The following is a 23,072-nucleotide window of genomic DNA, read 5'->3' as shown; positions in this document are numbered from 1 at the left end:
ATTTGTAATATTTCCTCTGGGGATGTTACCACACAGAGTAAAAGGGGGAAATGATAGTGTGAAACAGCAGAGGCACTTTGTCAACCCAGTGAGTACTGTCATTAGCATCAAGCTAGCAAACAATGTTATGTCCTCATAATGGAGATGGACATAAAGTAAGAAAATTAAAAAATAGTGGCTTTTACTCACCACAACTGCAGAGGCTACCAGCTTCATTTGAAACAGCGGCAATCTTTGTCAGTCGTTCTCCGTCTATAATTTTGCGCCCTACTTGAGCCATGCCCACCTCTATTTATTTTTCACCCCTCTCTCCAGTTCTGCTGTATTAACACCGGGTTCAATATATTTTGCTTCCATCTCTCTGCCCTGCTCTTCTCTACTTCAACGCTACTTAGCTCTCTCTCTACTCTACCAGTAGACTACCACATCTACCTGTTGCACAAAACGCACACAGCAGTGTTTCCCCTAGGATGGAGTTGTAGCAGCAGAGGTGAAGCACACGCATGAAGAATAAGTTTCACATGCGTGAAACTTTTTTGTATGCCTGCAAAGCACAGCCTGCTGGGATGTTTCTATGTATCTACTGGCACCACAAGCTCAGCACCAAGCGTGCTGTGTTTGTCTGTGCGTAACAGCAGTCTGTTGCTGGTTATTTACACAGTGTCCATAACAATAACTTTGTCAGCTGACAAACTGCACCGGGCTCGGGGTCAGGTTTGGTCAGGAAAATGCAGCCCGAGACGCTCTAGCGTGCTCACCTGTGTGTGTGGCGGAACTCGGCCGTGCGCGATACAGAGAGCAGAGGAGAATTGTTAACGCGTGACCATGTAGAGACACAAATGACACGATGACATAACACCATAAATAGTATATTGTTTTGTTATTATATGAAGCGTCCGTCGCGCAAAGTAATATGACTTTAGTTTATGAAGAGGTAAGACAGAGCTCTCTCCTCTCCTCTTATATGCTGTGCCGCTCTGTGCTTCACTTGTGCTATGTAACCAATCAATGGGGGCTGTGGGCAGGACACTGTTACACAGCGTGTGCCTGTGACTTCAGGCAGAGAGACCACCGCATCAGAGCTGAAGGAGCACATTTTAAAATACATTTATTTTATCAATTAGTTATTAACTTTTACTATTTTTTAGCAACTTGCCCGATCGGGCAGGTGAGTTGTTAGTTTACATGCCCCGGGCAATCCGGCAATCGTTATTGTTGAGCTCTTAACACTTACTGAATTTGTTTCAAATTAAAAGCCCCATATAACCTCGGCTGATAGAATCCCTCCATTTTCTAAATAGGCATTTGTAGGAACATTTGTAGGAACTTGGTTGTGGAGGATACAGTAGCTTGAATGTTTGCATACAGTACTTCAGATGAAGCTCCTGCCATCTGCTGGCGCTTTTTAGGTGACTACAACAACATTTCAGCTGGCACATGAACAGACACAGTGACTCAGATGATAGTAGAAGTAATAAAAATAGGACAAGAATAACCCAATCACATCACACATGCTGTGAAAGACACCCGGGGATAATTGGTGTGGACCATCGTGTAGCGTGTCATGTCTGTCAGCCAAGTCACGGCACGATTTTATGACTCCACAATCGTATAATGTGACATAGTGACTTTCAAAACGGGCAGAAAAGTCGTGTAGTGTGTACCAGGCATAATGCAAGTCCTCCTGAGTCTGACCTGTCTGTCAGCGAGTCCTCCATCTATTGAGTTGTGGGGATTTTACTGACAATCCTGCGGAATGTTTTAGACATCCGTAGACAATGGCAGACATTTCTTCTACCACGTAGCTAGCCACAAGCTTCATGACTTCTTTCGGACTGATAGGTTTAACGTTATCTCCGTTATTAGAACCAAAAGACAGTCATTGCTGTTTCAGAGCTGAAGGACCAGCGTTCTAAAAGTAACGGAAGTAACTGATGTCTTGTTTGAAAATGTACTTAAGTATTTGATTACTCAAACAGCAAACTAACGCGTTAGTTTGTAACGCGTTATACCCAACTCTGGTGCTAACATAGTTAACAGTGCTAAAGGAGTTTTGCAGCTGAAAATGAAGCTGCATACTCACCATGGCTACCTGGGGGAGACTGAAAGGTGACCACAACGTATCGCTCCAACACCATGCCGTCACCAGGACGGTGTCACTAGCTGTATGAATGAACAGCACTGTTGCTAACTCCCATCCGACCTTGGTGATACACAGTGCAGAGTGGACAAGGCTGACGTTTACTAACCAGTGGAAACTGGAGGGCGGGCTGTGGACACTAAAGCCTTGTTTCCACCAAGCAGTACGTTACAGTTCTGTCCGGTCACTTTTTTTCCGTTTCCACTGTGAAAAGTTGTGGATGGTACCAATGAAACCATTCTGTTCTGTCCCTATTTTTGGTCCCCCCTCTGTTGGGGTACTTAGCACACAGATCTGGTACTAAAAGGTTGAGCTGCGAACACTGCAGTCTGTTGACTGGTCAATAGCAGACGGTCACTCTGCTCAGGGCTGAGTTGTGGCTGGTTTTGAGGCTTATGCAACCTCTGTTCATACTGTGGAGAGTTTTACTAGTAGACTATAACTATAAAATGACAATATGACTTGCTGCCTCTCGCAGCAGCTATGAGGAAATACAGTGAGTGCTGGACGGAGCAGTCAACCCCATGACAACAACCCCGCCCACATTTAAGGGTACTGTTTGCAGTGGTAACATTAGGGTCTAGGTTCCATGTCTGAAGGGTTACATTTGGTTCCAGAGGTACCATACCAAAAGTGTTTGGTGAAAACGGGGCTTAGTTTTCCACATGTTAACGTGTTTTGCTGCCTGTCTGTCAGCAAAGCCAGCAGAAAATAAAAATAAAGAAAATATATTTACATCACCAATCATTAAAATTTCACCACCCCTAAATAGATAAGTTAGTGCTTTGAAATGTGGTACTGAAACTCACTGAGTCAATGGAGCGCTGGACTAATGTCAAAAGAAAAGGCCTCTTGTATTTCATGTAATTTTGTATTATTATTAGTAGTAGTCAATTAATTACTGGTTAATGGGTGTTGGGCTATTGAAAGCAAAATTAATTAAACTTACATCCCTAGCCACAATCATATGAACACAAGTAAAATGGCCGTCACTAACGTACCTTTCAGTCTTCAACCCAAACTGGGTACCCTGCAAGGTGGCAGTTACTGATCACTGCTGTTGGTGTGTGCTTTTTGCCAACGTTAGCTGCTGAGCCGTGGGTGTCACGGGTGTCATCTGTGTTACTGTGCTACTGGGATAGCTGCTAACAAGAGTCTGTCACTTCGCAGCAGCTCAATCTTTGTTTCAGCTCCTTCAGAAGACACACCACAGAGATCAGAGTATACTGCTAATATTTTCTCTGATTTTGAAATCTCATTTTATATACTTTGGGATTTTTTTAATCCTTAAAATTTGGCTTGGTAGTTAACACATTTTACTGCGGTATGTCAGACTCATTACAAACACTTTTATTTTTGCTTTACCCACACTTAAGTGCTCTGTTCTATAATACATTCATTTTAAAATTATGTTGCGTCTCATTACTTGTATCGTAACTTTATTACATGTATACTATCTTTGTGTACAGACATCACCTTTCATAACAAATTCAGGGCATGAACAACTTGAAGCAGATCTGTCCAAATTTACCTTTGAAAGAGTTCTTGAGGCTCACAATGTGAGGATGGCTTGTGTTCATCAGGAGCTCTATCTCTGGGATTAATGCTGTATTTGTGGATGTCTGTTAAAAACAAACAAACAAATGAACACAAGAAAAAAAAAACAAAAACACTTGCATAAGAATGTTCCGGCAGAGCTGCCTGGCAGCAGACAGGTTAAAGATGTATGTCTGATATAGATGTCAATCAAATTGATCCTTTTGGCTGAATACATTGCAAGTAGGAGAGATACCCATAATGATTTCACTGTTGCATTCTTTGAGTAATAGCTTTCCAGTCTGGTGTGTGAGAAAAACGCAGAACATCAATTACTGATCCTCTCTGCGACCTGAAAAAAAAAATGTACAGTGGTGGCAAAAAGTTTTCAGACACCCCATGCATTTGTGAAATATTGCATTAAGAATCACTCTTAGGTCTTCAAGTGCAATTTCTTTTAGTACAGTCACAGCCAAAATACTAAATAAATCCTAAAAAAAGCCATTAAAAACTTAAAATTGATTGGTTCCATAAAAATACATAAGAAATTTTGAGTATTGGGTTATTTTGGTACCAGTGATGAAGGTTGTTCTTTTTATTAAAAGACACAATTTTTGTTGCCAAGCTTCGTGTCTACATAAAGCCAGCACATTTGAAAGTTCTTCAGACACAAAAATGGCTAAAACAAGGAACCTAACGCAGGAAACACGCCTGAAGATAAAGATTCTCAGCCAGGAAGGGTACAGCTGCCGCCAGATAGCCAGGAAGTGCAGATGCAGTCCTTCAGCAGTTGGATACACTCTGCAGAAATACAGACGAACCAACAGCTTGGAAGACAAACCAAGATCTGGGCATCCAAGGGTTTCTTCAGCAAGAAATGACCGCATCCTGATCCGCATGTGCAGGCAAAACGGCCGAATGACATCACAGGAGCTTCAGCAGCAGTGGTCAAACCAAACTAGTGTCCAGTGTTCCACCCGCACTGTACGTGGCCGATTTTTGGATCATGGCTTAAGGTCCTACGAGGCTATCAAGAAGCCCCTGATCAATGAGAGACAGAGGTTAGCCCGACGTCGTTGGGCCCAGGCACACAAGAACTGGACAGCCAGGAATTGGAAGAAGATTTTGTGGTCAGATGAGTCCAGTTTCCAGCTTTATCTTCCTCCTACTAATGTGAGGGTACGCAGAAGGCCAGGCGAAGCATTATCTCCAGCATGTACAGTACCTACTGTCAAGCATGGTGGAGACAGTATCATGGTTTGGGGATGCATGAGTGCTGCTGGTGTTGGTCATCTCACTGTCTGTGATGGCACATTGAACTCTACCAAGTATTGCACCATTCTCGAAACCCACATGCTCCCTTCTGCGCGTGCACTGTTCCGTCGAGGTAAAAACTGGATGTTTCAACAAGATAATGCCCCTTGCCACACATCCAAGGCCAGTAGAACTTGGCTGCAGGAGCACAGTATCCAGGTCTTAGAGTGGCCAGCTCAATCCCCAGACATGAGCCCCATTGAAAATCTGTGGTGGATTATCAAAAGGTCTGTTTCAAAGCATAAACCAAAAAATTTAGTAGAATTAAAAGCAGTAATTCAAGAAGAATGGGACAAGATTACCCCTCAACAGTGTGAAAGGCTCGTGGGGAACATGCCAGCCAGGATTAGAGCTCTACTACGTGCCAGTGGCAGGACTACTAAATATTATTTTGATGATGTGATGGTTTGTTTATTTTTTGTTCAGTTTTGAACACATTCTCTGTTATTTGCTGACTTTGATACCGACAATGTTGAGAACTGACATATTGAAACTGTCAGGAATTTAGTTTTGTTAGTTTTTCTTGTAAACAATAAACAAAAAAATATAATTTGTATTTGTATCTGTCTAATGCAGCCACACCTTTTGAAACACAAAAAAGATTTTTCCACAAATATTTCATGATAATATTTGAGATTGTGTAAAATTTTAAGGGTGTCCGAAAACTTTTTTCCACCACTGTATGCAAACAAAAAAGAAAAAGAAAAAAAAAAAGCTAGCCAGGAATCGAGGAACTGAAGGCATTATCTTAAACCTTTAAGACTCCTTGGCAAAAAGAGTAATTTTACTTAAAGTTGGAGTTGCTGTTCTACCGCTGCCTTTATCAGTTAGTCTGTAAGGTAAAGCGGCAAAATAGTTTTCTATGTTAGCTATGATATGTTTTGTTGCAGCGCTTGTCCACAGCAGTACATCGTTTAGCTTCCATGCTGGTAGTTTTATTGTATCATAGACACTAGCAAAGCAACACAGTAGAAACATCAGAGAGTTGGACTACCGTGTTTACGTTAACTAGACATCTTTAACAGTTACGGTCCTGGCTGAAAATGAAAACAGAAATAAACAAGTTTGCAGCTTTCACATAAGTCCCTATTTGACATCTGTTGGCAGTTTACTACCTGCAGAGTTACCACGGTCATGGAAATTCTGGAAAAGTCAAGTAATTTCTCAATCACATTTTCCAGGTCTAGAAAAGTCTTGGAATTAGTAAAAAACATTGAAAGCTTTGGAAAAGTCGTGGAATTTTGTTCTGTGTAATGAAATTAATTGTTACAATAATCTTAAATGGTTAACCTTCCTCATCATGTCACAGGCATAACCAACAAAATTGGACAAGGCTGCTCTTAGTTTTCACAGATTAACAGTTGGAGTAAAGTATAATCTACCATTATATTCTTGTTATACGTTGTGCATTGTCATTACATTTTACTAGGCGTCCTTGAAAAACCACAAAAAAATGTTGAAATTTTGTCCATGAAAATGTGTGGGAAGTGATTGTTAGCATGACGTCACCTTGATTCAGGCTATGGTCAGACAGCCTTATAAAAATTATGCCTCAATAGGGCAAAGTGCGGTGAAGTTTGTGGACCGTTACCTGCTACAAAGAGAAATGTGAACAGCTCGTTTCTCCTCTGACACGCCACATACCTGTGTGCTGCCATGGCTCGGTTGTCCAGGTACTACTGGGCAGTCATGACACCAACGAAAGAGGAAATTATTGGACCAGGAGTCGGACTTCTCTGTTGCCGGTAAGCCGTTATCTTGCGCCACAGAGCACTATGAGCCTCCGCCGTATTCCTGTCTGTGACCCCCGTTCAACCCACAACCGCCAGGATTCGCCTTTCCTTTCTGCTGCTGGTTGAAACGTGATAATAGGGACGCCCTAGCGCCCACTCCACTAACTTGACGTGGAAATGAGCGGTAGTCTAGAAAACTGGCGAGTTTTGGTTTTTTTGGAGGGTGCTCGTGCGCCCTCACATAGATTGCGCCCTGGGCGGTCGCCCCCTAACTGCGGAGAGAACAGAGCAGGCTTCTCCGGAGGTCCGCCGCTTTTCCCGGTCCCTCTTCTCCACCACACTTTGACTTATTCCCACCCAGCCGACAGCCTGGCCATGGAGAACGGTCCCTAACTGCGGGGAGAACGGAGCAGGCTTCCCCGGAGGTCCGCTGCTTTTCCCGGTCCATCTCCTCCACACTTTGACTTATTTCCACGCTGCTGACAGTGGGACTTATATTCATTGTGCCAACAGTGGCTTGGAAAACTGCCCTAAACCGTGTCACACGGGGAAGAGGGAAGAGGGAAGGCGGCTGGAGTTCCTCCAACATTTGCGGTTAGATTATCATATTTTTTTATTGACAAAAATATAGGCTGCTTCGGCTGATTTTTTTTTTTTTATGCGCACATGTGCCCCTAAATATTTTTTACAGTTCGCAGACACCTATTTTTAGTCGCAAATGCGAGTGAAACGCTCGCACTGTTGAGCCCTGAGTCATATTGTTTAGATACGGCATGTGACTTAGCTGTTGACTTGTTTTTTCTCCAAAATCGAAAAAAGAGAGGCAGCATGATGGAATGACTGTCTCAGCCTCTCTTCCAGCCCCACATTTGTTGATACTTCTTTCCTGTTCCAAGGAGGAGGCACTTAAAGCCACTACAAGGAACTTTTAACTGGATATGCAAAAGTCTCTCTGTTCTGCTGATGTCTGTGCGTGACCTACAACAGCAAATGAGACCATCGGTGTGAAGATAAGCTATTTCTATATAGTGTATATCCATACCTTTAGGAAACTGTGTACAGGTCTGTCCCAGGTCGCTTCCAGGATGAAGCGATTTACGGCACTCAGATGGCACACGTCATCTTACCTAGCTGCTTACATTTATAGTGACTCTTATAAATAGTCGCTATTCCTCCTCCTCGACCCGACGTCCGCGGGGAGTTAAAATGGCAGCAATCATCGGGTAAAAGTTCTGTGAAAGCACTGGACTCACCAACAGTCAGCCACGTCTCAGTCACACAGAGAAAATCCAATCCTGGGGAAGTCAGGAAATCCTTCAGGATAAACGTTTTGTTCGCTAGCGATCTGGAACACCTCATCCGGTGTCCAGATCCGCGGCCGGGGAGCCAACGACAGGTACCAGCCAGGCGTCGACAGGGTCCAGCGAGTGCCGAGAAATAAAGAGGCGAGGCACCGCTCCATACTCAGTCCAAGAAGCCGTGGAAGTGCTCGCCAAACAGGTCCTTGAGCCTTACCAGCTGACCGCTGCGTTTACCCCGGCGGCAGTGGCGCTTACGCCGGAGAGGTGGAGCTGGGGCGCGGCATAGGTGAGCTGGGATCCCTGATAGGAGCGGGGGCAAAGTTTCCCGTCTTGTTGTTTCATTCATCCCCAAAACAAACACATGCGTGAGCCAGGTAAGCGTCTTTACGAAAATACGCACTAGAGCTCATGGGAAATGTAGGTTTCATTCCAGCAAAACACTACCGCTTTTGTCCACAGGGTCGCCAAAATCAACTCAAAATGAAAGTTCCTTGTAGGGGCTTTAAGTCAAAAGTCTGGGGTTTAGAGAAGGCTACTCTTTAAGTTAGCTCTCTTTCTGGAGCTAAAAATGCAGATGTTTCCTAAACTCAAGGTTAACAAACTCAGTGTTTTCTCTAAACCTGCTTTCTGAAACAGGGCCTTGGACATATGTTTGATATTTTTCCTTATAAATAGGAACTCTTAACTTACCTGATGCAACTTGATCTCTTTTATGAGACGTGTCATCTCCCTTTGTGGCAACAACATAATTTCCTGTTGTTTTTTGGAGTACGTAGCCATGTTTTTCCAGGGTGCTCTTTGTTGTCCCCATCTTTATTTCCTAAAGGCACACAAATGATCAAGCCAACACAAACGTCATAGTTGTCTATACCTTGTGTAAGTGACATTTTTTATATTGTTGCTGAATATTGTTTTCCCATTTTTCTATTTTATATGTTAAAATGAAAAATCACATTTAAATTCAACATACAGACAGCCTCTTGCACTTTATCTTTTTGAGAAGGACTCCAACTCTTAAACAGTGTTATTTACCCCTTAGCTTTTAATTACCCAAAGCAAATCAGTTTACAAAGCAACTCACACATATACACCCACAGAAGTGTTTTGATCCCTGTTTGATAACAACAAAATAATATGAAATCTAGTCTTTCACTGGGACAACTAAAAATAGAGCAATGTGAACCTTAGTTTATATTGAGAATTGAAAAGAAACTGCATATTAAGGTCTCCTCTCATATAATGCTATCACAGCCTTTAAAGAGATGTTGAACTCATACAGTATTTGCATTCCTGTGTCAGATGGTGGAAATGTACCACATTCTAACAAGTTACATGTAAACTTAACAGAGAAAATACCTGTGAAGAAAGTCAAGGATGCAAGACTGTAAAAATTCCAGTATGATTCCCAAGATGTATTTTGTTAAGAAACATCTCATAACTGAGCTAAAAATTCTGTTGCATGCACTGCTAATGGCAGGTGAAAGCTACATGCGTACATTTGGTAAAAACCTGAAAAATATTCAGCAAGTTACAACAGATCAGTTTTATATTCTGCATCATTCTAGATAACATTAGAAACTTCTGCGTGGTGTTTTGTTTCTTTTGTTTTGTATATTTGTATGTAACGACAAAACATGCTAAATTTTCTATGTCTGATTACACAAAGAAAAAAAATAGAAATGTACAGTAATTTAATTTGCTAGATGTACGTGTATCTGATGTGCTGTCTGTGTGTGTGTGTGTGTGTGTGTGTGTGTGTGTGTGTGTGTGTGTGTGTGTGTGTCTGTGTGACAAAACTGTCACTGTATATTCTTCCTGATTTGCTAAAAGGTACATACCCTTTCCACACACATCCTGTTCTTACAAAAACAGTTTTTATGTTCCTCATTTGGTTTCTCATAGTTAACCTCAGTTCACCTCAGGCTGCGAGCAGTGTAAATACTGTGACCAGTTGTCTGTATGAATTACTATTGAAATTAAATGTGGAAGTGGTGGCACAGTGGTTCAGTGGTTAGCATTGTCTCTTCACAGCAAGAGGGTTCCTGGCCCTTCGGGCTTGAACCCCTAACAATTATAATTATAAAAATAATAACGATAACGATAATACAGTAACCAAGCTCTCTTTTTATGAGAAATGTTGCATCTCCCTTTGTGGGAACATTTTCTTTTTCTTCCTGTAGCATGTAGCCACTTTGTGGTACTCTGCTCTTTTCACAAATTTGTTATTTCTAAATGACACACAAATGATTAAGCCAACACAAAGTTTTATTATTAAATTACTGTCACCACACAAATTTCTTTTTTTTTAGTTGTTGCTGAACATTGTTGCAACGTTTTTCCATTTTAGAAAAGTTTTGAAGTAAATGCTTTATTCCTTTTCCTCACAGGAGAAAACAGGAGTAGAAACCAAGCAAAGGAAGATGTTCACTGAATTATGTACCCAGAACTCTCAGATGATCCTATTATTATATTTATAATTTTTATTTTCCAAAAAACAAAACAGACAATAGACAATGACAACACAATCAACAAAACACCCTGAGCAGCATATGTTACGATGTCACACATGCCTACAAACAAACAAACAAACAAACAAAACAAAACAAAACAAACAAAAAGGGGGGGGGGGATTTGGTACAGATGAACATTTGAGGGTGAAGATGCTGGGGCAGTTTCCAGTGACCACTAAAGCGATTTCAGCATAATAACCCTGCCCCATACATCCCTTCACGTCCTACACATCATTTCATACATTCCATTCTTTTAAATCAAATTATTATTCTGTTGCTCATGTATTGTCTAATAAGAGTCCATGGGGCACTTTGTCCACTATCATAGTCTTTGAGGATTGAGGCTGCACTCTCCATCGAAAGTAAATCCAAGAAATCCTTTAGCCAGTTCTGTATGTTATAGCAGTCTGGTTTACGGATTTTCCAGTTCATAAGTATTATCCTCTTTACAGAAAGAAAAGCTAATGCAACAATACATTGTGTATTTCGAGTGTGTGTATTTTCCAATCCATTTCCCAATATACACAGAGCAGGGTATTGCGGAATATGAACATTCAATATCATCTTTAAAACATTTTTTACCTCAGTCCAAAAATGTTTAACCACTGGGCAGGACCACAATAAGTGTATGAGAGTACCAAGCCTACCACAGCCATGCCAGCACAGTTCAGAGGCCTTTGGATCTATTTTTTTTAACTTACATGGTGTAGTATAAGCCCTGTGTATAATTTTCATTTGAATAATTTTATATCTAACACAGTTGGACATAGATATTGAACGTTTCAATATTAAGTCCCATTGATCTGATGTGAGGGACGAACCAATGTCATCTTCCCATTGTAGATCCTATTATTAACTTATTAACCTGTAACTATTAAGGGTACAAAGGTTTCTAGAACAAAAGTTTTTTCCAGCAACACTCACACATTTACAGATTCTTATTTATGTTTGATAAAAAACAAAACAAAACAAAAAAAACAATAGAGAATAGGGCCTTTAATTTTGCTAATCAAAATGAGAACATACTGTGAAACATGCAAGTACTGTACATACCCAAATGCAGGCAGCAGGAGGAGAAGACCCAACATCAGTGACTGAAGCTCCACTCTAACAACAGAAAGTGAAAATTAATTTATACTGAAAAGTGAAAAGGACCTGCATATTAAAGTCTCCACCCACATCATCCAGGCATTGTCCAATTACAACCTTGATTAACACTATTGTAGCATGTTTCTCAACTGTAATGTATTGCTGATGGCCACTGTCTAAATCAGGAAGGTCTGTTTCTCCATGGACCTCGCTGTTCTTCCTGACTGGCTCTGAGGCATATAACAAAGAAAACTATGGACAACCAAAGATTTTTTTTTAAATATTTGACATAATTTTATCTAACTGATACATCAAACCACACGCAGAGCAGAAATTCTGGGAATGAGAGAGTATGGCAAGCCGTTTTAACATTTAATCAATAGGCTGGATATTCATTACTGATATCTGCAACATAATTTTGTCTAGTCAAAACTCTTATTCAAGATATCCCTAATTAGATTTTGCCTAGTCAAAACTCTACTTACAGATATCTGTAATTCAGTTTTGACTAGTAAGATTCAAATTATTTTTGCCATTCATGTGTATGGGGTTTGTCATTATAGATATCTCCAATGTAGTTGCAGATATCTGCAATTTTTATTGCGGATATCTGCAACTGAATTGTGGATATCTGTAATTCCAGTTTGAGATATCTACAATTTAATTTTGACTAGTCATAATTCAAGTTCAAGATATCTTTAATTATCATCAATTGAAGATATCTACATGGTCCTTTCTAGATATCTTGAATTGAGTTTCAGATACTCAGAATGACGTTGTAGATATCTTGAATTCGAATTATGACTAGTCAAAATGACGTTGTAGATATCTACAACGTCATTTTCACTCTTTCAAAACCGGTTTCATTCTGTTTTTTTTGTTTTGTTTTGTTTTTAATTAGCCCAATAAATTATGATTCATAAAAATATGACTTTTGTGTGATTATTCATTCAAAACTCCGCGCCACTCGCACACCACTACCACCACCACTCACGCTCACACTCACCGGAACCGGAAAGGAGAGGAGAGGAAAGGAGGGGGTGAGTGGAGAGGAGGAGAGAGGAAGAAGGGGAGAGAGGAAGAGGAGAGGATGAGAGAGGTGAAGAGGAGAGAGGAGGAGTAGAGTGGAAGAGGAGAGGGTGAGAAGAGAAGATGAGGAGAGAGGAAGAAGAGGAGGAGGAGTGGAGAGGAGGAGAGAGGAAGAGAGGGAAGAGTGGAGAGGAAAGGAGGATCTAACCTTCAGGAACTCATTTTTCAAGACCTGATGCAGGGTCTCGCATGTCTCCTTCACAATAGTAGATATTGTTGTTGCCCCAATCCTATACTGGAAGCTCAGAGATTTATAGGTTTCACCTGTAACGGAGAAAAACAAAGCAACACTACTCCAAAATGAAAATACAACTGAGAAAAAAACTGTACATGTGTATCTCATATTTATAAACACCTGTTGCCAAGAATCTCAGTGTCAAGGACAGCCTCTCCCTTGCAGTAATTGTCATCCTCATCTTGGTGCCTTGTCTGGTGATCAGTGGTCCCACCATTTCTAAAAGCACATCAAATTCGTCGGAGATCATCCGTAGCATCTCTCTGAAGCCTGACCTGTCCTCCAACTAAACACAAACAGACCAAGGTTATTATAGTAAAACTAAACTAAAAACTAAAACTGGGTGTGTAAAAACATTGTAGTTAACTGAAATAAAAATCAAATAATAAAAACTAGACTTAAGAAAAAACAAAAACTAACAAACAATGTTTTGCACTCACAAAACGAACCAAAATAAAATATAAATATACAGAAAATGTCTTTGTCAATGTCTTGTAGTGAGTGCGTAATGATAAGATAATCTATGAAGACAGTGTTTCCCATTAATTAACGAAACTGTGGCGGCTCGCCATAGTTTAATTTGACCTGCCATAGTTTCTAAATAAAAGATTTAGGCTGCCGAAAGTATTGACTTCTCATGATATAAATAATATCTCAAACGCTGTAGCGTTTTGTGCCGATGTGCTCAGGCTGTCGGATCCAGCGCTCGACAGCGTGAGCGTTTCACTCGACTAAAAATAAGTGTGTGCGAACTGTAAAAAATATTTAGGGCACATATGCGCATAAAAAAAAAAATCAGCCCAAGCAGCCTATATTTTTGTCAATAAAAAAAATATGATCATCTAACCGCAAATGTTGGAGGAACTCCAGCCGTCTTCCCTCTTCCCCGTGTGACACGGTTATGGGCGGTTTTCCAAGCCACTGTCGGCATAATGAATATAAGTCCCACTGTTGGCTGGGTGGAAATAAGTTAAAGGGCTCTAGTTTCCCGGCGCAGTGCAGGGTGGCGCAGGGTGGCGAACCCCGCGCAGAGGTAGTTTCGAGCAGCGCAACCCGAGGCCCGCTCAGTTTGGTAGTTTGGCAGACCGAGGTGCGCTGAGATGGGTGTGGCAGCACAGCAGGGGGAGGTGTCGACAGATCCAGCTTGGCGCAGTGACAGTTTCGTGCCAAAAGGCTTCGCTGAAGGTGCGCTAAAAGCTTGCCATCTGAAACCAGGTCTACTGTCACCGCAGGGGGAGCGCAGCCGGTGTAAGCCGAAGTTTGGCTGACCGGCAGACAGTGCGCACACATCACCAAAACCTCACAGGCAGGTTTCCAGAATATCAGGCACATTAACGATGCAATAAATAGCCACAAAACCACTATTCAATGCAACTATCTGCAATCAGCACATAAATGTATCTCTACATCAACTGTCCCGTCACATCTGATGTCAGATCAAAGGGGATTGGCACCGTTTGGCACGTTTGGCACGCGTAATGGAAACCCAACATACAGCTGCAAACTAATGAGTTCACATCCCTCTCAGCCAACCACAAACAGCCACAGCATCAGATCACAAGAGAAACGCATCATTGATTTACAATTGTGGTGACCTCCTCCCAGGCTACCTTTGTATCATCAGCCCGTGGAGGTCTGCCCGCAGTTCCATATATATTCGGACACTGCAAGCTTGGACCTCCCGGACCAAAACATCAGTTTCCTTCTGGGAGAAGTTTGGCCGTCTGACGCTGCTGCTCTCTTCTGCAATGGTGAATTGAGTAAACTCTCATTACGCCTTCGTGCGGTACATTTAAGGGCGAGGAGAGGGGCTCATTTGATTGATGTGATGTGTGTAAAACCCACTCCACGCCTTCTCTCCTCCCTCTTTCCGACTTGCGCAGGTAGGAGGGACGGAGGTGGGACAGACGAGTAGCTGTGCCAGCGCGCACGGTTTGCCAAACTTGCAAAATCCGCCTGGCCATACCCAGTTGGCGAAGTGCAAGTGCGCTGCGCCCCCGCCTCGCCCGGACTGCGAAACTAGAGCCCAAAGTGTGGAGAAGAGGGACCGGGAAAAGCGGCGGACCTCCGGGGAAGCCTGCTCCGTTCTCCCCGCAGTTAGGGACCGTTCGTCACGGTACCGCTGCTGGGCAGGGTGGAAATAAGTCCTGCAGAGTTTCAGAGGACCCGGAGAATGTTTTAGGATAGTAATAACATTATATAAGATAATCATATTACAAAGGTAATACAAGATAATAACATTAAAGACAAAATTAAATTGCAATAATTTTTCAAAACTTGATGTTTTTACCTTTCTGTACATTTTGTATACAAATTCATTTCAATTTCAATTTACAATGTTCAAAATTTTCTTCCATGGGGGGGTGGGGGAGGAAACACTGAAGATTCTGGTTATGTGTGTGATACAACCTTTTCAAAATCCCGTAGTGTGAGCCAGGGTTTAGTTAGCAGTAGTGTGCCACTGGAGTCTATGTTTCCAACTCCTTCTCTCCCCATTGTGCCCCTCCATAGGTGGTGGTTTCATCCCACTCTGGCATTGAAGTCTCCACGTAAGGGATAATGAATAGTGAGTCAGTGACTGTTGAAAAATAACTCCCTTCAGGGGAATGGAACCCCGACGCTGCGCGTCTAATATTATTACTAATATTAAGGGTTCAATCTAACATTAGTTCTATTTAATGCATGTCATTACTCGTGCAGTGCCCAACAGTGGTGTCTATTGTATACTATTAGATATATGCATGGCCCCCAGGGGAGGACAAAATTCAGGTTTAAAGTTATTGAAAGAGTTTTTGATGTTTTAAATCATTTTTGTGTTTACAAAAAATTGAAATTAATTAAGCAATTAAAATCATGTGTCATTCTTCAGAAAGGGTGGATCCCATCAGGCTGCTGCCAATCAGTGATCCCCACGGTATAGTATGTATGTGTGTGTGACAAAACTGTCAATATGCTTTTTCTAATGTGCTGCAAGTACCCACACCCTGATTACACAGGATGTTCCATGTGCCATCTGTATCCGTCTAAAATTTTGATGTGTCACTTCTGCTTTCTCAGAAGTAGCTTAACAACCTTTGCAACCACATCTTGTTTGTAGACAGGCTGTTCCTCTCATCTCCCTGTCCAAAATTCTTATGTTTCATTTTTGGTTGCTCAGAAGTAGTGTCTGGGGTATTGTCAAATGACCTACCCTCAACGCCTCTGCCCCCAGATGAACATAATAAATACAAGGATGTGAAAGTAAAATGACTTTTAATCAGTATTAAATTTATAGTTATCGGTAATAGAGAGGGAAATTATGAATCCCGATGTTGCTGTGTGTTTCTCTGGTATATCAGTAAAGTGTACTACACTGCAGAGTGGACAGTGACCGCTGACTCATACGAATGGGTCTAATGTGCATCTCAGGTCTGCCTTACATCTGGTGTATGAAATGTTTATATCATCACGCTGCATTTTTATAAACATGCCTAAGTGTGGTCTCACTGTCCCAGGATACACTAGCCCACAACTACCAAGAAGAACAGCAATGCGCTGTTGATTCGCCTCTTGCATTAACACTGAAATCATATAAACAAGTGGCTGTGTCTCACACATAGGGGTGGGATGATACGAGTAACTCACGATTCGATACTGTGACAATATTTGGCCCTCGATAACGATATCACGATACACGATATCTGCGATATTCGATATATTGCAAGAAATTTCATCAAGGATATATCACAATATGTGTGACTGAAAAAGAAAAAAAAAATACCCATAAAAAGGAAAACTTCTGTAATTATGCATTTATCCCAAAACTTTACACATTTCTGTCGTTGCATGTAGAGTGTGGCTACCCGATCCGAGCCCGACAGGTCCCAATGGTATCCGACGGGTCGGGCCGGGTTTGGTCAAAAATGTATAAATTGTATTCGGGCTTGGGTCGGATTCGGTCAGCTTTCAGTGAAAATGTAGTGTAAAAATACATAAAATCCTATTGTCTGTCCTGTTTATTGCTTGAGCACTGTTATTTACGTGACAAAACCTGAACAGAACACATACGCACACATTGGCTGTTTGTTTCTACCGCTCCCCTCGCAGGAAGCCTCGGACCTCCCGCCGCTCGCCAAGAAGAGCGGCCCCTCTTCTTGGCATGTGGACTGCCCAGAAGTACCTGAACATCTGAGCCAGCTGAACACAGACCGTACGTGATGTGTCAGAGGAGAAACAAGCCGTTCACGGCCCACAAACTTCACTGCACTTTAGGGACTGTTCGTTACTTATGAAGGGCGTTATCAGGGGAGGAGGGTGGCTGGTTGATTCTTTTTTTATTTATTTATTTTATTTTGATCCCCCCCCTATGTTAATCACTCATTGATGCTGTTTTTGAAGTATGAATAAGTCAATAAGTAATTTATTCCACTGAAATATCATTGATGTATTATAGAAAAGTGATTTATCTTTTTATAAATGACAAAAGGCACATCTGTCTCATTTTCGCTGTGGTATCGTGATAGTACTCAGAGCCATAATATTTTCATTGGTATCGTACAGTGGGTCCCAATTTTGGTACTGTGACAACACTAATCTGGAGGGGGTTCATCTGCAAAAACTAACATTCCCAAGAAAGAGATGCTGAACAGGAGAGGGTTTCTGGAGCAACTAGCATCTTCTCCAGTCCTGGTAAGAATCCATTTCTGTTGTTTACCTTATTTAATATTTCACTGATTAAACAGTTTTTAACGTATGTTTGACATTTTAATTGATCTTTTTCTCATCTTACTCAGACAAAATAAACTGTCAACACACCAAGGAGAGGGCGACCATCTTTAGCCAATGGGAGCCCTGTATCACCAGTGACATCACAGAGCCCTTTGACATCCATGACACTAACACCACAGAGACCTGTGACTGCTCCGAAGAGGTCATGTGTAACACCAGTGGATGTGCGCAAGGACATGATCGCACATTTCCCAGTAAAGACAAAGAGAGGACGCTGCAGACACTGCCATAAAGGCTACTCCAATACGCTTTGCAGGAATTGCAGTGTCCATCTCTGCTTTTCAGAGGAAAGGAACTGCTTTTTGGAGTACCACTGTACATGAACACTGGGCACTGGTTTTTGAACAAAGTTGTCATTGCCCTCTTCTCTCACTAATCCAGGTTCCATCAGCTTGTCCTGGGTCTACACGGAAGTTTTCATTCTGTTTTTGTTTGTTTGTTTGTTTGTTTTTTTAGCCCAATAAATTATGATTCATAAAAATATGACTTTTGTGTGATTATTATTTATGATATTTCCTGTTATAGAGCTTTGTAAGCAATCCACACTGCAAACTAACCCATAGTTCAGTATATTTGTTCTGACAGTGTGAGTGCAAATAGAAAAATTCTGCTTCAGGCCCAATGTTGCAATATTACAACATTTCTGTAAAAACTTACTAAATGAAAAAAAAATTAAAATAAAAATCAAATAACCCTTCAATTTCTGCATCAGAGGCCTCCTTTAACGACATCTGAGAGGTGTTGCTCTTTTTTCTATTTTTGGGTTTTACAGGGTTAGCAATGCTTCCATGATAGATGTACTATACAAACTGAGTTAGCAATGCTTCCATGATAGATGTACTATACAAACTGAGTTAGCAATGCTTCCATGATAGATGTACTATACAAACTGAGTTAGCAATGCTTCCATGATAGCTCTACTATACAAACTGAGTTAGCAATGCTTCCATGATAGATGTACTATACAAACTGAGTTAGCAATGCTTCCATGATAGCTCTACTATACAAACTGAGTTAGCAATGCTTCCCAAGTTAGACAAACTGAGGCCGCAGTTAGCATTGCTTCCTTCAGAGTTATACTGTATAAACAAAAGCTATAGTTAGCAGTGCCTCCATGATAGTTATACAAACAGAGGCTACAGTTAGTAATGCTTCCTTGATAAACTGAGGCTGCAGTTAGCAGTGCTTCCCTGATAGTTATGTAAACCATGCCACCATTTGGTCGCAGTCTGGAGCCCTGTAATTGCAATATTGTTCTAAAAATTTGCAATTAGATTATTTACTCTATTGTTCAGTTCTAATCTACCCCAGGATATCTGCTTGTCTGCAGCTCTTTCACTTTTAATAATGTGCAGGTTTGTGTCATTGTGAGAGTTAAGCTGTCATTGTCTCACACACAGGAAAACTAGCAAATGTGGTCCTGACCATACATTCACTGCTGTGTTGTTAGAATGAACCTTTGCTCCACACCACAAGTGTTCATAGGTACAGGCTGTTCAAGCAGGGAATGATTTGGCATTGTAGAAAACAAGTCCTCTTTCGACAAATACTCTGGATGTTAGAAATTGTGTTAAAAAAAAAAATGTATTACAGGTACTATTGCCAGTGTTTAATATGTATTTTTTCCACCATAGAAAAAAAGCTCAGTATTTGAGAAGAACACAGAGATATGCACCCCTTTGGTGTCGGTGATTACCCCTATGTACCACCACTGACAAGAACTGACAGCATATTTGCAAATTTGAATAATGAAAAGTAACAGGACATTTAACTTTTACAAGAGAAAATAAACATAAAGGATAATTATAGTAATTTTCAATATGTTTCCTCTTGTCAATGAATCTTATGATGGGATCCAAACCAACAATGAACTAATCCACTAACAATTATTGTGTGTGTATCTAAAGCCTGATGTATCTCACTCCTCTGTGCCATAGAACTCTTTTGTTGCTCAAAAACAGTAAGAACATGTTCAGATTTGTTGACAAGTAAATACTAGGATATTGCTGTAATATTTATTCCAGCCAATTCTTTGGTAGACTAAATAATTTAACCAGTGGAAATGATCTACATGGCCTTATATTAACCTTGTAGCTGTAAACAGAATTCTGATAGTGCATGTCTGAGCCTCTCCTTGGGTCTGTATGGCACACAAATGTTCATTGTCAGGTTCAGTGACCCAGTTTTTAAGGGGGTCTAATGGACAATGTTAGATTTTCATACTTGGAAATTATTCTTGCAGATATTTCAGCTAAAAGCATCTTGTATATTTCAACTCAACTCCTCTGAGGAATATAGATCTGTGTCCCTGTTGGACACCTCACTGACTGACACAGTATCTGACTCTGAGTCCCATTCTGCATCCTCTCCTCCACCTGATGCCTGGCTGCTGAAAACAGCCTTCATAATCTGTTCACTGTCACAGCCCCCCCACAGCCTCACCTCCACCTGCAGAAACTGTTGAAGGGGCCTCCTCCACAGTCTCCTCATGCTGCGGACTGTCAGCGCTGCTCAGGCTGACTGCAGCCTCACCTGACACGGGACCATTCAATGAATCACCCGCTGACTCAGCCACCGGGCCAGCCGAGGGCCCCGCGGGAGCCACATCAGACCCGGTCGCAGAGCCGACAACGGACGTGGCGGCGGGCCCCGTTTGTGTCCCACATCCTCACACTCAAAACATTTCATTTGGCCGAAGCTGGCATAAACCATGTAAGAAGCTTCGCCATGCTTAAGCCTAAAAGACACCTTCAGTGTCTGTGCAGGTGAGTCCAAAAACATGTCATGTCAACACATGTCTCCTCAGAGAATGCACATGCTTCAGTTTAGCGTCTTTACAGCCCAAATTGATTACTCTAAATCCGCTAGCAAACTTCCCAAATCTGCGGAGCCAATGCTCTAACAGCTCCTTTGGGATGAAAGGCGGAACACCGGAGACGGCCGGACGCTCACGCAACTGACAGCGGCGACACCTGCACAAAGGTGTCCCTAACAAAAACTCCGCTCTCCACCAGGCTGTGAACACACTGCTCCGTTCTTAAAAAAAAACAAGTACAGCTTTGTTCATTCTGGAAGCAAAGCTGATGTTGCCATGTCCTACCTATTCACCTACAGCCAGCAGAACGTCCTCCACAGTAACACTATTATCTGGCAGGACTACCCTCACTCCCTGCCGAATAGACGGAGGTGGCGTCTCGGCGGACGCCATTCCTCCCGAAAACCACCACACAAAACGACTAAACACTCGTCAAACACTCCGCAAAAGAACCTGAAAAAAGCTTACCTGATCATGTACAAGAGACAGATGAAGAACCAAGATTAAAGTCCAAAAGCAGGAACAGCAGACCATTCAAAACTCCGCGCCACTCGCACACCACCACCACCACCACCACCACTCACGCTTACACTGACCGGAACCGGAAAGGACAGGAGAGGAGGGGGTGAGTGGAGAGGAGGAGAGAGGAAGAAGGGCAGAGAGGATGAGAGAGGTGAAGAGGAGAGAGGAGGAGTAGAGTGGAAGAGGAGAGGGTGAGAAGAGAAGATGAGGAGAGAGGAAGAAGAGGAGGAGGAGTGGAGAGGAGGAGAGAGGAAGAGAGGGAAGAGTGGAGAGGAAAGGAGGATCTAACCTTCAGGAACTCATCTTTCAAGACCTGATGCAGGGTCTCGCATGTCTCCTTCACAATAGTAGATATTGTTGTTGCCCCAATCCTATACTGGAAGCTCAGAGATTTATAGGTTTCACCTGTAACGGAGAAAAACAAAGCAACACTACTCCAAAATGAAAATACAACTGAGAAAAAAACTGTACATGTGCATCTCATATTTATAAACACCTGTTGCCAAGAATCTCAGTGTCAAGGACAGCCTCTCCCTTGCAGTAATTGCCATCCTCATCTTGGTGCCTTGTCTGGTGATCAGTGGTCCCACCATTTCTAAAAGCACATCAAATTCGTCGGAGATCATCCGTAGCATCTCTCTGAAGCCTGACCTGTCCTCCAACTAAACACAAACAGACCAAGGTTATTATAGTAAAACTAAACTAAAAACTAAAACTGGGTGTGTAAAAACGTTGTAGTTAACTGAAATAAAAATCAAATAATAAAAACTAGACTTAAGAAAAAACAAAAACTAACAAACGATGTTTTGTACTCACAAAACAAACTAAAATAAAATATAAATATACAGAAAATGTCTTTGTCAATTTGGTCAAATTTGTCAACACAACAAGCCTGAGGGGGCACTGATGCATGTCTGAAAGACTGTGTCAAATTTTGCCTTCACAAAGTGTGTTTGTGTTGTAATACCTATTCTGAACTTCTTAAATCTTCCCCCAGACTAATACACTGCCCTAAAAAACTAAAACTAACACTGAAACTAATCAAAACTGAACTAAAACTAAACATTTTTAAACAATAAAAACGAACTGAAACGAGGACACACACACTCTGGAAACTAACTGAAACTAAACTGAATTGGAAAAAAAAAATAAAAATAAAAACTAATGGAAAATTACAAGGCTATAATAACTCTGAAACAGACCACTATATACTAGTAACATTGTAAGAGGAGTAATTTTTTGAACGAGCTAGCAACATCGGTAAGCATCCTGACCGTTGAAGCTAACGGTAGCCTCATGCTAACGTTACTGTTGATGGATATTAAAACTGACGGATGATTTTAATTTCTCACCTCCAGTTCTCTTTGTAATACTGACAACCCTTGTTGTCCGCGTCTCCCCAACCACTTTCTCATCCAGACGCGTTTCTTTCTCTTTCTTTTTTCGCTGCACAGAATGGCTACAGCCAGCAGCACCGCATCACTCGTCTCCATCATGTTTTTGTTTTTGTGCTGTTGACTTCCGCTGACACACATTACGTGGCGCACCGCTCTCTCTGGTCCGATAATCTTGATGAAATTGTGTAGTGTGTGCTGGTCATTATTTTCAAATCTTGTAGTGAGTGCGCAATGAAGATTTTAGATAAGATAATCTATGAAGATTCTCGTTATGTGTGTGATACAACCTTTTCAAAATCCCGTAGTGTGAGCCAGGGTTTAGTTAGCAGTAGTGTGCCACTGGAGTCTATGTTTCCAACTCCTTCTCTCCCCATTGTGCCCCTCCATAGGTGGTGGTTTCATCCCACTCTGGCATTGAAGTCTCCACGTAAGGGATAATGAATAGTGAGTCAGTGACTGTTGAAAAATAACTCCCTTCAGGGGAATGGAACCCCGACGCTGCGCGTCTAATATTATTACTAATATTAAGGGTTCAATCTAACATTAGTTCTATTTAATGCATGTCATTACTCGTGCAGTGCCCAACAGTGGTGTCTATTGTATACTATTAGATATATGCATGGC

At 41.6% G+C, this 23,072-nt stretch overlaps 1 protein-coding gene across 6 annotated transcripts in view; it reads right to left on the bottom strand.

Moving 5' to 3' along the window:
• Positions 1 to 22,513, bottom strand: part of LOC125894606 (serine/threonine-protein kinase Nek1-like) — a 36,345-nt gene extending 13,832 nt beyond the window's left edge. For 2 of the 6 annotated variants that reach the window (XM_049586129.1, XM_049586133.1), the window contains exons 1-6: positions 20,998 to 21,117; positions 13,068 to 13,233; positions 12,861 to 12,976; positions 11,588 to 11,641; positions 8,715 to 8,844; positions 3,672 to 3,762 (exon numbers count right to left, since the gene is read on the bottom strand). In XM_049586129.1, coding sequence (XP_049442086.1) covers positions 3,672 to 3,762; positions 8,715 to 8,844; positions 11,588 to 11,641; positions 12,861 to 12,976; positions 13,068 to 13,233; positions 20,998 to 21,063 — 623 coding nt within the window. In that variant the 5' untranslated portion in view covers positions 21,064 to 21,117. Of the gene's footprint in view, positions 1 to 2,669; positions 3,334 to 3,671; positions 3,763 to 8,714; positions 8,845 to 11,587; positions 11,642 to 12,860; positions 12,977 to 13,067; positions 13,234 to 20,997; positions 21,118 to 21,340; positions 21,483 to 21,547; positions 21,714 to 22,403 lie in introns of those variants that run through there. The other 4 variants (XM_049586131.1, XM_049586132.1, XM_049586130.1 and 1 more) reach the window with 4 other exon arrangements.
• Positions 22,514 to 23,072: the final 559 nt, after the last annotated feature.

The sequence above is a fragment of the Epinephelus fuscoguttatus genome, linkage group LG9 (assembly GCF_011397635.1).
Source record: "Epinephelus fuscoguttatus linkage group LG9, E.fuscoguttatus.final_Chr_v1".
Lineage (NCBI taxonomy): Eukaryota > Metazoa > Chordata > Actinopteri > Perciformes > Serranidae > Epinephelus > Epinephelus fuscoguttatus.
This window is presented reverse-complemented; position numbering and strand designations above follow the sequence as displayed.